Raw genomic sequence first — 17,079 nt, forward strand, 5'->3', positions numbered from 1 at the left:
AGTTGAGGGTCCGAGGTTGCTTTGATGAGCAGAGGTGAGGCCGTGCTTTCTTTTACTTTATATTGTTTAGTTTCAGTGTTAGTTTTAGTTGTTTTTTGTTGCTCATGAACACAACCGATCATGGTCACGTTCTCAAGTTCAAACTGAGCATCAGAAACTGTTGTGATTTCCCACACAACCATCTTTTTTACGCAGAATGTCTTGTTGTTGGCAGAGGTCAGAGGAGAATGACCATACTGCTTCCAGCTGACAGGAAGGGAACGGCAACTCAAATAACCACTCGTTTCAACCAAGTTATGCATCTCAACGGCAGCAGAAGACCACGCCGGGTACCACTCCTGTCAGGCAAGATCACGAAACTGAGGCTACAATTCACACGGGCTCGACAAAATTGGACAAAAGAAGAGTAGAAAAACGTTGCATGGTCTGGTGAGTCTTGATTTCTGCTGCAACATTCACACGGTCAAAATTAGGTGTGAGCAACATGAAAACATTGATCAGCCTGCCTTGTATCAATTCAGTCTGCTGGTGGTGTAATGGTGTGGGGGATTTGTTTTTAGTAAAAGTATAAAGTGGCCAATGAAAGCATTTGTAATGTGCATGACATTTGTTAGGGGCAGATTTGAGAGGTTCAGACTAGCAATTGCAATGCAAACACTTGACGACATGCGGACATGCTGGTCTCGATAAACGTCCAGACTGTCTCGGTGCTTGTTGGACGAATTTGACCACACTGACAAAGACTAAAGCCGAGGACGTTTCTCTATCTATAAATAATGAATTTTAGTTTGTTTTATAAGCACACAATATTGTTTCTGTTCGTTTTTATTGTTATTTCCCTTAAGTACAATTTCGAATCACCTATTTTTAGCTTCTAGTGTCATTTTAATGAATTATTATTGCTTTGGTCAGAAGTCCTGCAATTTCTTGACAATTTCCCCACCTTAAATTGTCTTAATTACTTAGACCAAGAAGTTTCCAAAAAGTAACAGAGTTATTATTAAATGTTTAATAATTTACACTCCATTATCTGTTAAACTTCTTAGTTTTCAAACAGAAAGTGAACGAGCTCTTAGAGTGAAATCACAACGTCTTGCTGCTTAACGGCAGTTTTTCTGCAACATTTCTGCAACATTTATTTACATCACATATCAGCAGAATACAGTGTTACTCTTCACAGAAGATCAATAAAAAGACAAAAGTTTATCAGATGGCCCGTCTCTGACACAGCTGTTTCAAATCTGGAAATAATAAATTCAGGTATGCCTCTCCTCTTCACGTTCTTGAACTGCAGTCTCTTGTCCTCCGCTCTCCTGGGGACCGTTAAAACCTTCACGTGTGGCATTAAAATACAGCGCCGGAGTGCCTGCATCGCCGTCCACAGCACATTCACCACAGAATAAATACGATACGGTACAGATAGCCAACGCAAGCAGCAAAACAAATATCCGTGATAGGAATAAATAGGCAAACAGATCATTTAGAGGCAAATATAAATGCAGAAGTTTTCTAAAATGCTCATCTGAACACTGAAATATGAGAATCAAACCAGGTTTCAGTGATGCCAGTTATGAAATTTGTTTTACAGCATGCAGAGTTAACCATGATTTTGGGGCCATGAAGGATACTTAAAGGGAAATATGACAGAGATCACCTGAAGCAAGTCTCGAGTGAGAATTTTATTTGTACTTATAGTTTTTTTTTTTTCTTATTCTGCACTATGTAATATGAAGGTTATGAGACAATTTAATAGATCATTCTACACAGGAATATTAATGCCTACTAATAGTGCTTTATATCGCAGAAGCAACCCTATGATTGAGAATGAAGAAACAAAGAGAAATGACGGTTGATAGTGGAAAATGAGCATAAATGTGAGAGGAAGATGCAAGAGAGCTGGGAAACCTTCAACTTGTTGCCTCAGTCAAAGTGCAGTCTTCACGGTAACATATGAGAAATAAAACTAAAGTTTGCCTTCGTAAGGTCAAATCTGTGTATTCAGAGCATAAACAGCTACAGCATCGACAGGAAAATGAAACCAGCAGTGCTGTTTCAAACCGTAAGACCAGAAAATGAAAAAGCTCAAAAGTATTATAACCTCCACCAGCACTTTTTTTTTTTACAGCATCTAATAACCAGAAAATAACTTGAGACCAGCTTCTTCACATAAACGCTCCACTTCACAAAAAGCCAAAAGAGAAAAAAAACAGAGAAAAGAAAGAAAAAAAGGCGAGAGATGCCTCAGCCGCATCCTCTTCAAACCCGAGCAATCAATGATTCACAAAGCTCTGTATGCTTTCACTTCTCCGGGGTTTCAGTGTCACTCTCAGCGGTTACGCCATTTTATCAATAACACTGACAGTTTTCCATAAAGCTGAGAAGCTACGAAGCCGATGTGGTGTCCAAATCTCCTCGTATATCACAGGTCCAGACCCCGGGATGAACCTGTGGCGACAAAAAGCACATCGTAAAAGCTATCTTAAAACAGTAACTCTGAAACCATTTCTGTGTGTGTTTAGTCTTTTCACCTTCATGTTAAATATCTCACAGCCAGCAGAATTATTTTTACTTTATTTTATTTATTTGCTGTAGTGTTTTGAAGCCTATAGCAAGAACTCAGGCAACACATACGATGCAACACTCGTTGTTTTGGTTTTCATCCCAACAATGTTGAATTTTGGTTGAAATCAGGGCTTTGTGCACTCCACTTACGTTCATTTATTAAAAGATGAGAAAAGTAATTTGTTTAGGGCCTCCAAACTGTTGCAAAGCAGGAAAAGCAGTTATCACTGTGGAGAGCAGCATTAAGATTTCCCTTAGCTAATTTAAGAGTAATAGATTGAGGACATATGCTAATTTGCTTTCTAGTGCATATCAAATGAGACGATTGATACTAGTCTCACATCTGCCCATTAAGTTTACAGCCAGACGGTAGTTAGCTCAGCTAATACTGGAAAAAGGGGGAAAACTATCACCCTCGTTCTGTCTAGAAGACAAGAGCCACCCACCTTCACTTCTAAAACTGTCAAAATGACACAACAAGACTTATTTGTTTAATCTGTTAAAGAAGCACAGTGTCCTTTGTCTCCCAGGTCAGGTTCCTCTCATAGCTTCCAGGTTTTGTTCACAACTAAGACAACCTGTTGTGAGCAACCTGCAGGACACCGGCCCTCGAGGCCTGGAGTTGCCCACCTCTGAACTAAAGCATTAACTCACACATGATCAGCTTTACCTAAAAGAGGGCAGACAAAAGGTCCTGTAACTAGTTTAGCCTCCATCTCTCTGTGGTGAAGCTACAGGCTGAGCTCATAGACTGTATATATAAGATGGATGGGCCACCATAACATTACCCAGTGATTTGTAGACTATCCATTGAGGCTTTGAGTTTGGTACTTCGTCCCTTGCAGTACTGTCCATACCTTTAATCATGCTCTACTCGGAGCCTTGGCTCTCACTTAGGCGGTCACAAGGAAAAACCAACCACATGGAGAGCAGTTGCTGGAGGTTGCTGATTGTTACCAGGAGAAATTGGTAGCAAAGAGGGTGCTGTGCCAAAAGTTCCTTGAGATTGCTTTGGCTGCTAGCAGACTGCTGTTGATGCCTGTGGTTTACACGGAAGATGCCGACCTGTCTGCAAACACTTACCAACTACTTCCCGATCTTTAGTAAAATTTGAAAAAGATGCAAACCAGACACAGAGAATCTTTGCCTTAAAAGTAAATGTTGTACCTTTTTGATGCAAGCAACACATTAAAAGAGGAGATACCTTTATTTGGTCACTGCATTTCTAGTTTGCATTGCATTATTTGTAGTTTTCCCGCTCTTTGATTTGTTTGCAGATAAGTCGGTGTCTCTCGTGTCAGCCACTGACAACCCTGGCAAACGGCTAGTGACTAAAGCAATCAAAAGGAGACCTCTTTGAATGCTAACAACAAAATCATGATCTCACTGGTTGAGCAATACAGATTCTTCCCTTGGCACCGGTGGTTGCCAGATGGTTGCAGACTGGTCTATAGCCCTGTGTAACTGAGGCCTTAATAAAACTGAAATGCTGGAGTGTCATAAAAATTCAGTTTTAATTTAAAGAAACAAACCAAAGCTTTTTGGGGGGGTCATGCTGTGAGCATGTGTATATCTGATTTAAAGGTACTCGGGGGACTCGCTTCCTTTTGCAGTGACCTTCAAGTGGCCATTCAAGGAACTGGGGGGTTTTGTTACTTAGGCTTTATTTTAGAAGTAGAAGTTCAGCAGCAATAGATCACTGGCTCTGCAATAGGGAACATCCCCGTTTATATCACCTATTTATGGAAAAATATACTCAGCATGAATGATGGATGCACTTTCCTTGTCTGCAAAGTGAGAGCAAAGCAAAAGTGTCTGAAACCTGCATTTTTTTAATGCCCCCCACGGGGCAATTTGTAAAAACCGTTTGGAAATCTGTGGGTAAATGTCTCTTGGCCCTGACTTGAGTAATTACTGTCCTGATGTGTTTGATAAGCTCAGTCCGTCAGTCATTTTGGGTCACACTGATTTAAAAAAAACAAAAAACATTAAATCTACCGTCATATTATCCCCTCGCTTATGTGGTTTTAACACCATGCTTTCTTTTACAAACTTGACTTTAATTCTGATTGGAAAGGTAAATTCTTTTAAATGGTTTAGACAGAAAACAAACTGTACAGCGAAGTTGTGGCGAGAACATCATCTACGTCAGTAGGAGGAGCAGCAGTGTGAGCAGGAAAAGAGGCCGGTTCGTCCGGAGGGTGGTCGTTGCCGCCGAGTTGGTGGGACGCTTCCTCTTGGGGCCGTTGCAGAGTGGGGTGTTGCAGCAGGAGATGCAGACTGAATTCAACCTGCCGGTGCAGAACTGCTGGTAGCCAGAGGAGGCGATGAGGCAAGCCCCCGAGGATGCACACGATTTTCGATAATGTATCCCTGAAAAAAATAATCAAGAGCTCTCTAAATTTTTCCAGTGTTCAAACAGAAAAAATAGTAAAAATAGTAAAAGAGATTCCAGAAGTTGGAAATGCATTTAACAAAAGTTGCAAAGAAATGTGGATTCATTGTCCCTGCTGTAATAAGATTGCTTAGACTCAACTCAAAAGAGCTGCAGTACCTTATTGCACTATTTGGACTTTGAAAGTACTGATTTCCTGTCTCCTTTTATTAACTAACGTTGCGCTGTCAGGGACAATGTGTTTCTGCAATGTGTTGGAAAAACGCTTTTTATTCACTCTGCACTTTCTGACTTCTTTATCAAGTAACATTTCTCTATCTGGTACCTATTGCTGTTATTTGTTATGTTTTTCTACGGTATGCTTGATATAGGAAACATTTCGTCATCTATGTGATATTGTTACTGTATTATTCATGTGGTTGTTTCTGTTGTCTGCAAATGAAATATTCCCTTGCTGGACAATAAAAAAGTGTGGATTAAATCAAATTCAGATAAATTCAATTTCTGCAGCAGGAAGTTCTATTAAGTGGAAAGGCAGGAAAAATGTGCATCTTAGCATTTTCCCCCTTGATAGTGTTTGCTTGGTATGTGGTAATAAGGCACATGTTTCTACAGAACTGCTTCTCTGTCTGTCAAGGCAAAGCCTAAAATTACTATCTGAGGCAATGCTATGAGGGATCAATGTCTTACTCAAGTACACCACGCAAGGCTACTTTGTTGCAAGCACTGAACCTATAAACTTCCAATTATAAGACATTTCATCAAGCCACGTGCTGTCTGAGATTTGACAACTAATAGGAAAAATCTGATAAGCCAATCAATGATAACTTTGTTATCTGAAGGGACTTTTGCGGGTAGCTGCAAACATAATATTGACAGTCTGTAAAAATAAAGAATATTTTTACTTCAAATACTAGGCTAGCAAACATGTTAGGGAAAGCTAATGCACAATACCATGTAAAGGTGGCTGGAGTAGTTGAAATATAAACATCCCCAAATTTAGTAAAAATTGAGCAAAAACCAGGTTACAGTCACTAACGTTAGTTTAATTTCTGATTTGCATAATATAATAACATAATTGTTAAGGCAGGAAAAACTTTTACATAGTAAAATGATAGTTAATGATGTGCTTCAGCCTTGGATTAATTATATTAATATCAGTACTACAACGGAAACTTTCTTTTTTTCTTTAATCGAGCTATATGTTTTGTGCACTTTCATGCTAGAGTGTAAACACCAAAATCCAACAAAGAACAGGTTACTGTTGACAGTTTCAGCTTAGATTCTAATAGCATTTTGCGCAAGCTCCCTAGCTAATGACTGTTTGGGCCTTGGAAGCAACGCTACAAAAATATGTTTGATACTAGGTTAATTAATATCTACATTAAATAAAAATACATTTATGAAATGGAAGAAATTGAACTAAAGGAACAGGACTGAATAAAACTGAAAATGTTTTTTTTCCCCAACACTATAATAGAAAAGATTTTTAGAAGAACTAGCCGTTGTTTGTGCACATTTTTGATTATGTTAGCTGGGGATGCTAAAGCGTAAACGTCCTCAAAATGTAATGAAAATCAGGTTAATAATTTCTGTTTGGAAACTGAGAGCACCTTGAATGAAATCTTTCACAGCTCTTTAAATAAGATTTAACCCAACAACCTTAAAGTTAATGATGAGCTTTGGTCTTTGAAGAAATGCTATGCTAATACTTTTCATACTTGACTATGCTAGTTAGCTAAACAGATGTTAGCAGATAACTACACAGATAAATATTTTATGGAAGCTTGGTTTTGCTACTGAATTTCAATTATTTAGTTTTGCCATCAATAAATTAAAATGTTAGATAGATTCTCAAAAATTAATAACTTGAAATTTCGAATTAGATATGCCAAAATTTTAACTTGAAATTTTAAGTTACTCAGTAAGTCCAAATTTTGAGGTAGCTCAAAATAATATTCTGGTGGACAAAACAAACTAAACTTCCTACCTTATACTGCTCTGGATGTGAAATAAAAGTTGAAACGCTACACCCTTATTGTGGCTGTATCCACTTTTCCTTTTATTATTTCATATTTATACATTTTTAGACAATAAATGGAGGTTTGTGAATCAATTTTTGCATTTTCTACCACATGACCCCTGGTAGGTTTCCTAGTTTGGGGTTTTAAAAAAAATGACTGCTTAAAAAATTATCCCACCTCTTTTCCAAACTGTCAGTTTGTCACTTTGTAGACTGAGCCATTTTATTTCCTGTAAGGCGGCACAAAACTAATCTTATCTTATGTCAGTGGCAGCTGAATGAAAGCCTCTTGTCTTTGACAAATGAGCTGAATGAAGTAGTTTCAGTCAGCTGGGGTTTTGGATCAGCAAAACAACATCACAATACAAATAAGGCTTACATGAAAACGAGCCTGCAAATAAAAGCAATGGATGGCAACGTTTACATAGGTTTACAACTGGAACATTTTTACACACTGTACCACAGCCCAGTGTTCCCTCTGTGAGACTGAGTCGTACACCAGAGTCAGCCTACACATCAGTCAGTGCTTCTCTTTTCCTTCAAAGCAGAGCAAAGGAACTAAATTACAGATAACAATGTCTATTTCACTGAAAATCACAGGAGATTGCTCTTTTGGACCAGTTAATAAGACACACAGCGATTAACAGGTATTTTGGGATGGAAGAAGTTGGGTATCCTATGGTACTTTCTTTTTTGTCACTAATGACAGAGAAAATTACAAACATCTGCAAACATCACAGTTAATTTAATGAGTTGTTTATGTAGGCTCCACTTACGTGACTCGAAAATAAAAGTCATGCTACGACCAAAACGAGCGTAGTCAATTACGGCAGCCTCACCTAAACGGCAGAGAAGAAAACTTAAGAAGTCACGTTCTCTCTGAGCGATGTGTGTTCAGTTTCATCTCTGGTTTCCAGACGGTCACCTTCCTTCTTTCTACTGATAAACAGAAACTCTATCTTTGTACTTTCGGCTGGCTCAGACTGTGCATTAATCCTAGTCTCTCAACCTTTATGGACTCTGTTCTGGAGCGCGTAAAGGAATGAGAAAACCAAGAAAGACATTCCTCCATCAAGCATACATAATTCTGTAATCTCTGTAACGTTGGGGCCTCTACTGAGGCATTGCCAGACTTCACAAGCTAACAATGAGAAGCAGCTTACCATCAGATTTGACCAGCACCTCCTTCTGGCACATGTCCTGTACGTTGACGGTACAGTTGACGATGTACTCCGGCGTGGAGCAGTCATTGTGCTTCATCTCCTCACACTGGTAGCACTGAATCTGAAGGGTATCTCCTGTCACACAGAGTGGAAGCAGGAATGAAAAATGTTCAGTTATTGCAGGACTTTTGTTTCCCGCCCTACAGAGTTCTTCACGTGGATAATCAATCCTCCCGTCACAACTTGATAAGCAAAGGAAAGTGTTTAACATTTGTTTTTTGTCAAATGTCAAAAACACGGAGCTTAAAAAGGTGGCAAGATTTTTTTATCTTGTGAAGAAAATGAGTAAGATAGGCCTAGCCACTGTTTCCAAGAGGTTTGCAAACTCAAGATTAGCAGCAGGTGGAATCTTAGCTTACTGAGAGATCGGAGCCATTCCGAATAAGCTTTGATATTACTTATTGATACTTTGAAGACTTAAAAATATGTGTTAAAGCACATAAGCTGCATTCTTCTATTATGCACCACCGAGTGATAATAAATGATGCTCTGTGATTAATGTGACTGTGCAAAGCTATGAAATTTCAAGCAATATGATTTTTAATTTTCCAATCATTACATAGAACTTGAATCTAGCGTTTGAGTCCATCAACCGATCAGAAAAAGTGTTTACTGAGGTTGTAAACCAAGGAGAGTGTGTACAATCTGAAAAGCAAAAGCAGTCACCCCCTGCTGGCCATTAAATTAAGTCACTAGGTCCACAGACATTGCCTGCTTTTAAACTCATTTTCAGTCCCAGTTTAACTTAACAACCAGTGTCTACAGCCACCTGTGAAACACGGTGGAGGCTCTGTCATGGTTTGGGGCAGCGTTTCAGCCAGTGGTGTTGGAGATCTTGTCAAAATGAATAAATTCTGAACACAGAAAACTACCATCAGATTTTGATCCACGATGCAAAACCATCTGGAAAGTGTCTAATTGGCAACAGCTACATTTTTTTGATTGACTGGCTTCTCCAGAGCCTGGACCTCAGTGACTCAGACAGCAGGGTTTTTCACACCTCCCCCTCCTCTCAGTGGCGTTATGCACCATAGCAACTGGCCACCACAGGTGTGTGGTGATGTCACCCTTTCCCCCTCACTGTAAACCTCATCATGGCTGATCCTGTGGGTGTGTACGGGCTTCAGCGTGTCCTCTTCAAACAGCAGCTTTAAAGCAAGTAAGGATAGCCGTTATTCGTCATATGAACAGCACAGATGACGACTGATGAAGTTTACTGGATTTTTCTCAAGTTTAAAGCTGCTCTTCACAGGACTATTTTTCTTGGATTATTGATATTTGTTCACAGTATCTGTGAATCAGGGCTGTGTGTTTACTTCCTCCCCCGTGTTCTCCCAGTGTCGAGCAATAGATGCTTGTACAGATTTTAGCACATATACCATTTGTTCAATGGTATATTTGCTCCAAACATGACTAATGGCGCTCCACGAGAGCGCACTGTCATCTTTTTATCTCCCGCTCGGTGTTTTGACTTTACGCCTACAAGCAGATGGACAGTAACAAGGTCTCCTGACTGCACGAAGCACATAAAAGCACATGTTTTTCTTTGCTCTCTTTTATTGGATGTCTCGAGTGTCAGCAGAGAGGTTATAAATTCACACAGAATAAGTCGTAAAGAAAACACATCAGCAAAGCTCAGAGTGGTTCCTCTTAATTCCCTGGTAACCCGTGGATTTTATAGCTGATAAAACTCCATTTACAACACAAAGCTGCCGCGCTAAATGTAATCTGCTAGTGGACAGATGACCCATGTGCATCCACATCCCCTGAGGTACTAAAACCAGAGTCCAGATTGCTACTGCAACCTCTTGTAAACATACAAAATGCACTTTATGTGGCTTTTTGCCAATTTCATCTGCCGCTTCTTTTAACTTACCAGCAGGGGCACCTGCAGACCCCACAGGAGCTGTTCAAAGACCTACTCGGTCCTCATTTTTCAAATAAATCATTCTGTTCTTTGCATGTTCTCTGTGGAGCTTTAAAAGATCGTCTCTAATTTAAAAGGTGGACTGGACTCCGTCAGTCATCGCAGATGCAGCAGACATATTTCTTTTGCATGCGTCAAGCTAGATCGTGAGGATTAATTTGAAATACATATATTCAGCCTTTATTTTGAAAGAGCGCCATAGGCCTTTTCTAACTTTTATACTGTATGAGGAAAAATGAGCCCAGAAATCACAAAAATATTTATTCTTCTCCTATTGCCAGAAAGCCTGAGATGCCTCATGCTCTGCAGAGATGTGCACAAACCGTGAGGCAAAAAGAAAGTGAGTGTAAGTAAACATATGAATTAGACATCACAGTGCTCACAATGACTTTGTAGTCCTGTTTAAGTGACTGCTACGATTGGAAATCAGATGATCTACAGACTCAGTGCCACCTCTGCATCATAACAAAAAGCAAAGTCTATAATTTTTTATAATCAAATCTCAGCATTTTTCATCAAATCACTGCGTATGCTCACTTGCTGCTCTGTGCCAGGGTATCTTCATCAGAGCAGCTCAAAAATCCATCCCTGCAGAAACGCCTGCCCTAAACATCCCACTCAAACTTATAGATATCACTGGTGCGACCATTTAAATGGCAGCAAGCATTCACCTCCAACTTTAAAGGTCCTCATATCATATCCACCACCACAACACCACCCTAACACATTTAAACCAAGCAAATACCTGCAGACTCCTGAAACCAGGACACCAGGGCAGCATCCAGCTCCCGAGCTCTGCTCATCACTTCTAGAAAACTGCTCCAAATCCCCCGTTTTCTTAGTTCCGCTACAGAAAACAGAAGCTGATAAGAAAAACAAACCACATCCTTTTTTGCAGCTTCTGTATCGCCATCCTCTTAACTCCAATCACCTGACGCACTTCGGAACAACTAAATACTATCAGCGCGATGTGGCAGAAAGTCATGCAGCAGCGGGAACAAGCGGCTCGCACTTTTAAAGGGCGTCATTGGCGTGGATCGGTGTTACTACCGTTCCCACTTTGCTCCAAAATGAGCTCGGGGTGTGTGAGGTGTGGGGTGGGGAGGGGGGCACTCCTTCTCCAAAACCGTAAATCCTGCCTGCTGTTTCTCCACTTATCTAAAAACATCTGGAAAGCTTCTCTTTTTTATTCTTTATCTATTGGCACAAAGACGAGTCACCAAAATGTTACACCGGCTATGAAGTAAAGTTCATCTCGACTGTCTCTAAACGAAGTCTGCATTTCCTCTCTGTGCGTGGACATGACTTCTATCTTCATACGAGACCACTGCGGTCTTCCCAAAGTTGCACCTACCCGCATCGAGGAGGACTCCGAGCAAAGTCGCGAAAACGAGCAGACGCATTCTCTCCCAAATGATGCACGGAGGGGAAACATGAGACCAAGAGAAGAAGAATGGGGGGACAAACACGCGTGGACTCGCTCAGGTTGTTATAAGACAAGGAGGAGGTCGACCCGCCGCAGAGGCAACCCGGACTCGGATCCGCTCATCCTCCCGGCTGGCTGAAGTGACAGCAAAGAAAAAGAGAGAAACGAGAGAGAGGAGGAGAAGTAGTAGAAGAAGAAGCTCCTGCCCGCAAAATGCGCGTCTCCTCTCCACGCAGCGCGACTGGAGACAGCTCCGGAGCGCAGAAATCATAAAGCGCAACCACGTGACTGGAGCGCACAGTTGGCGTTTCCATTTCTCATCCTGTGCCCGCGCACTAATTGCGCATCATTACTAACCGGTTGTTATCCTCTCACCGTGACTCTTTTTCAGCGCTGGCGTGTGGATTTGGATAACAAATAAAATCCCCCGTGCGCAAAACTTGGATTGGCGCGTTTTGGTGCTTCCTAACAGCTCGCCAGAATATTTCAGTGAATGGAGTCTGTAGCCCCCGCAAAGGGAGACACTTTCCTCTCGTCTGCTTTTAAAATCTTTCAGTCGTGTCAGACTCTGTGGCCTGGATCACATAAAACACGCACGCGGCAGTAACGTGTATGTTTTTTATGGCGTAAATAGTCCGCGTGCAGACGCATATTTAAATATTAATTAATGTAATTGAGTCAGCTCTAAGGTGGGGTGGAGGGCCACGGTGCGTTTTTATACTATTACTGTTTTTCACGCCATTTAATCGCCATGAACTTATACTAATGACGTATCATTTTACGCCCAATTTTACTTTGGAAAATAAAAGATGTAATGTGAACACTTTTATCTGCGCGCGCGCGTGTGTGTCACTGAATGCATTTAATTCCGTTTTATTTATATAGCACCAAACAATCACTTTACACTGTGAAGTAAAGACCCTGCACTAATAGATTGATTTATCTACTGATAATTATCACTGAATCACTGTAAGTGTAAGAAAACTGTACCTGCCTGTGTGCACTGAGGTAAACTTTGTTATTTAAGTAACATCTGTCAGTACAAACTACACAGAGCAGAAAAATGTTGACTTTAAAATTAAATTCAGTGAGGCAATCCATCTTTTTTTAAACTATCATCCAGTTTTGGATTCTAACTACATACACAGAATATTCAGAGGAGATGGTGTCATCGCTGTTGCTTCAGTGTTTCACTCCGCTGCAGGTGTTGGGGTCCTGGGCTTATTAATCTGTGCTCAATACACCTGTGAACACCACTGTTGGTGAACATGTGGCTAATTAAGTCATCAACTACTTCGGTCCACCTGTTCAACTCCTCGTTAAAGCAAATATTTAATTGGCCAGTCACATGGCAGCAACTCCAGGCCCTTAGGCACAGCCTGCTGAGGTTCAAACTGAGCATCAGGATGGAGAGGAAAGGTGATTTAAGTGTGAATGTGTCATGGTTGTCGGTCTGAGTGTTGGCATTTCCCCATACAACTGTCTTTAGGCTTTACAGAGAATGTGCTGAAAAGAGACAATATCCAGTGAGCAGCAGTTCTCTCAATTAGAATTCTTTGTTGTTGACCAGCCTGGTTCAAGCTGGTAAAAACAGGCAATACTAACTAAACTAACCACTTTTTGCAACTACGGTATGCAGAAGAGCATTTCAACAGGAGCAGAAGCCCACTCCTGACATCAACCAACAGTCGTCTTCTTCTTCTTCTACTAAAAACAGGAAACTGAGGCTACAATTCAAATTCACCAAAACTGCACAACAGAAGATTGGAAAAATGTTGCCTGGTCTGATGAGTCTCAATCTCTGCTGCTAGCTTCAGATGTTTTCAGAATTTGGCATAGACATTAAAACATGGATCCATCCTGCCTTGTATTAGTGGTTCGGACTGCTGCTGGTGGCTGCTTCCAGCAGGATAACACACCATGTCACAAAGCTTAGATCATCTCAAACTGGTTTCTTGAATATGATAATGAGTTCAGTGTTCTCAAATGGCCTCCACAGTCGCCAGATCTCAGTCCTATAGAGCACCTTTAGGATGCTAGACGGACAAATCTGCAGCAACTCAGTGATGACATCAAGTCTATCATAGACTAAATTCTTTAAGGAATGTTTCAAAGACCTTGATCCACGAAGAATAAAGACAGATCAGAAGCGAATAAAGGGACACATCAGTACTAGAAATGGCAAAGCCAGTGTTTCTATACAAGGACAGCAAGCTGGCTGTCTAAAAGTACCAGCAGAGGATGGTTTCGATCCATCCACCTCTGGGTTATGGGCCCAGCACGCTTCCGCTGCGCCACTCCGCTGGAAATCACCCCAGATGGGACTCGAACCCACAAACCCTGGCTTAGGAGGCCAGTGCCTTATCCATTAGGCCACTGGGGCTGCACACAGGAGCTAGCAGGTACTAGCAAGGTTTAAAGACCATTTAGACATGTTAGTGTTTGTGTGCTTGATTATTACTTGTAAAATTAACCCATCTTTTATGGAAGACTTTTATAATCACTTGATTACTGCTCCATTTGATTATTTGCAGCAATTTACATTGGCTTTGGCTTCCGGACCTTTTGCAGGTCTCTGAAGCTCACTTTGAGAACTGGAACTACTTTTCAGTTTTTTGAGTCATATTTTCAGTGCTGTGAAAATCCATTAAGTTCTTCACTTTGTGACTCATTTTTATTTTTGTAATACTGCTGTGTAGTCATCACCAAATTCTGTGACCTTTTCATGAGATTTTAATAGTTTTTTCTAATAATAAATCAGTGCACTTATGTCTCTCTTATTTTTTTCCTCTCTTCTCTTTCTCCTAATCCTCTACCAGTTGCTTCCACTTCCTGAGACTTGGTCAGCTGGAGATCTCTTCCCGTTAAAAGGGAGTTCTTCCTTCCCACAGTCACCAGATGCTGCTCACAGGGGTTATTGGTCTAATACTGTCAGGTCTTTACGTTGTGATTCACCTTGAGGAGGTGCATAGAACAAAAGAAAAAAAAAGCATACTACTTAACCTCGACCTTAAATCTGCTCGCGTGCTGATCAAATAACCTACAAGCCTATGCTTAAGAGGCAGACACAGAGAAAGAGAAATCTTCCAAGCGTGCTTTAACTAATTGCGTTTATTTATATGCGTATAATTACCCATCAAGGGACTAATGGTTATAAATCCCTCTGCAGCGAGAGCTCTGAGCTTCAGCCCCTGCTGACAGATTGTGAGGGGGAAGCGGTGATTACACGCCACGAAACATTTTGGGGAGGGCTTTCTCCAAACCTGGATTTTCACACTCAAAGAAAGGTCGAATGAATCACCGCGCATGAAGGTGCATGAAGGTGCATGAAGGTGCACGAAGGTACATGTAGCACCTCCTTCATTATATTGCTCAGAAAATCACACAGACATCCTGCAGCTCAGGTTGAAATAGGAAATAGTTTCTCGTATTTATTTAGGAAATAGTTACATAAAATATAGCATTAAAGTCTAGTGTAACAGACAAATTGCACACAGTAATAATAATAATAACAATAATATTAATTACCAAAGTAACACTGCTGGTAACTTTCTCTTTACAAAGGAAGGTTTAAGGAAAGAGGTGAAGCATGACAATCACACTACAGTCTGACAGTACAAAATGTGGGTATAAATACTGGACATCTAGAAAAATACACAAGTCCTCTTCAGACTCTCTTCATACAATATTAACAGTTTCATAGAAAAATCGAAAACACACAGTCGGCTCTGTTGATTAGCACCAGCTGGTCAAATTCCAGAGAGAAATTTGGCATAAGTCCACCTAAAGTTCAAATATGTCTTTTAAAATAAAGTGATAAAAAACATTTTAGCGTTAGCTCTTATTGATCAAAATAATATTTTTACTTTTTTTAAAAACAAGAAGAAGAACCCCCGAAAGAAAACACAAGACGGCAAACAGCAGACATAAAACAGGTTGAATGATTGGCAAACAATTTACATCTTTTTACTTTCTTTTTGTTCTTACTTGCATATATATCGATCAGCAATGCCCGTTCTGATATTAACTTATATTTTTTCAATATATACAACATAATATACAGCCACGAGAGGAAAGCTGAGGTTTTGGAGAGTTTGGGTGTGCTATGCTACATGAGACTACGTTTGGATGCTTGGAGAGCCATTTGTCTACGCTTTCCCGATGGCTGCGTTTTCATTTTTACAATCGACTTTAGTCCAGTATGTTCCCTGAGCTACGGGCGACGACACCTTATATTTGCTTGTTTTATCTGTACCTGGTCTCATTAGTTCATGTACCATGTGGAAACGTCCTCGTTAGAGAAGCTGCGGAGCTAGTTTGCCACCACTGGGTGTTTAACCGCTTAAGGAAAAACACAACAAGATTAAAATGATCAAAAATGACTCAAAAATAAAGAAAATTTTAATTCTTTCTTTGAAAAATATTGCTTCAAGAGAGTAGACAACGATGAATCAGGTGACTTTTTAACTTTTCAATGGGCGTTGTACATAGCAGCAATCCATAAAATGACACCTTGGGTTTTAAAAGAGTTTCAAAAATGGAGTTTTATGCAAATATTGCCCATCCTGCTTGTCGTGTTTTCTTTTATTTTACACATCTTTGTACAGTATTTGTTACAGTGCAATGATAAGAAGTACCCCAGCATGGTGGGAGGAAGAGGAGGAGGGGTGGTCGCTAATGATACAAACGTGTATTGCTGTCCAGTCCACCACACCCAAGTCAAACCTTTAAAAGTCTTGTTTTTTTTGCTTTTCTTTTTTTGGTTGAGGATTCATCCTCGCGTCTGTAGCTCTTCTAAGTGCTTCTTGTTGTAGGCAGAGAGGACTGGCACTCGTCCTTTCATGGCAGGGCTGTAACTGAGACAAGTCTTTTCCAAGATTAGCTGAAGGTTGAGAGAAAATCAAAAGCAGATCCAAACCAAAACCAAGACATTTTTGCAAGGCCGAGAACAAAGAAGAAAATAAACACAAACTAGTGTTTAGGGCTGGGCGATAGGATAGTGACCGGCTCAGATGATTGGCGGTTGTATTATTGTGGGAGATTTTTGGCGTTTTAGTTTGCTAATTTTCTGCGTTGCAACTGTAGACAGTATAAAAGATGGACGTGGCTATGGTAACATCACCCATTGGTTTCAGAAGGTCAAACTTCCGATGTTTTTAAACTGCAGTTGAGGAGCGGCGGACATGGCACACCCCGGATAATCGTTAAACTTCAAAGAATGTACAGAATGGACTTAAATATTTACTGAGTATGACCCAAATTGAGCAAGAGAGCTAATAAACGCATCACGAAAGTGTTTACTTATGTTAAATCTCTGGGTTATTTTCCCATAGACTGCTACAGGACAACAAGTCTTTCTGGAACTACAGGTCTGCATTTCCTGGTGGTTATTAAAGAATAATGCAGGTTTAAGGCACTTCTGCGTTGGCTTTATTTCTTTATTTATTTTGTTATACTCGGAAGCTACGTCCACCTTTTATAATGTCGCTGTAAATAATTAACTCTAAAGTGCAATTGCTCCTT

General features: G+C 40.4%; 1 protein-coding gene and 1 non-coding gene across 5 annotated transcripts; both read right to left on the reverse strand.

Annotated features, from left to right (window-relative positions):
* Positions 1–1,097: 1,097 nt before the first annotated feature.
* LOC100703193 (ly6/PLAUR domain-containing protein 1) lies at positions 1,098–12,743 on the reverse strand. 4 transcript variants are annotated; one of them, XM_005458011.4, is made up of 6 exons: positions 12,701–12,743; positions 10,876–10,977; positions 8,144–8,278; positions 7,757–7,819; positions 4,681–4,935; positions 1,098–2,445 (listed from the first exon to the last, which is right to left on the reverse strand). In XM_005458011.4, the coding sequence occupies exons 1-5, from the start codon at positions 12,726–12,728 to the stop codon at positions 4,706–4,708; spliced, it is 558 nt and encodes a 185-aa protein (XP_005458068.1). In that variant the 5' UTR covers positions 12,729–12,743; the 3' UTR covers positions 1,098–2,445; positions 4,681–4,705. The 4 variants fall into 4 exon arrangements, with proteins under 4 accessions (XP_005458068.1, XP_005458067.1, XP_005458070.1 ...); XM_005458010.4 differs by lacking the exon at positions 12,701–12,743 and adding an exon at positions 11,485–12,123; XM_005458013.4 differs by lacking the exons at positions 10,876–10,977; positions 12,701–12,743 and adding an exon at positions 11,485–12,076.
* Positions 12,744–13,866: 1,123 nt separating this feature from the next.
* On the reverse strand, positions 13,867–13,939 carry trnar-ccu (transfer RNA arginine (anticodon CCU)). The gene has a single exon. It is a non-coding gene; the product is annotated as a tRNA-Arg (tRNA).
* Between the last annotated feature and the right edge of the window lie 3,140 nt (positions 13,940–17,079).

This window comes from Oreochromis niloticus, linkage group LG23 (genome assembly GCF_001858045.2).
Source record: "Oreochromis niloticus isolate F11D_XX linkage group LG23, O_niloticus_UMD_NMBU, whole genome shotgun sequence".
Classification (NCBI taxonomy): Eukaryota; Metazoa; Chordata; class Actinopteri; order Cichliformes; family Cichlidae; genus Oreochromis; species Oreochromis niloticus.

Coding starts and splice junctions, on each gene's coding strand:
- LOC100703193 (XM_005458010.4), bottom strand. CDS start 11,533: ATGCGTCTGCTCGTTTTCGCGACTTTGCTCGGAGTCCTCCTCGATGCG. Junction 7,820..8,143: donor GGTGCTGGTCAAATCTGATG/GTAAGCTGCTTC, acceptor TCTGCCGTTTAG/GTGAGGCTGCCGTAATTGAC. Junction 4,936..7,756: donor GACTTTTATTTTCGAGTCAC/GTAAGTGGAGCC, acceptor TATTTTTTTCAG/GGATACATTATCGAAAATCG.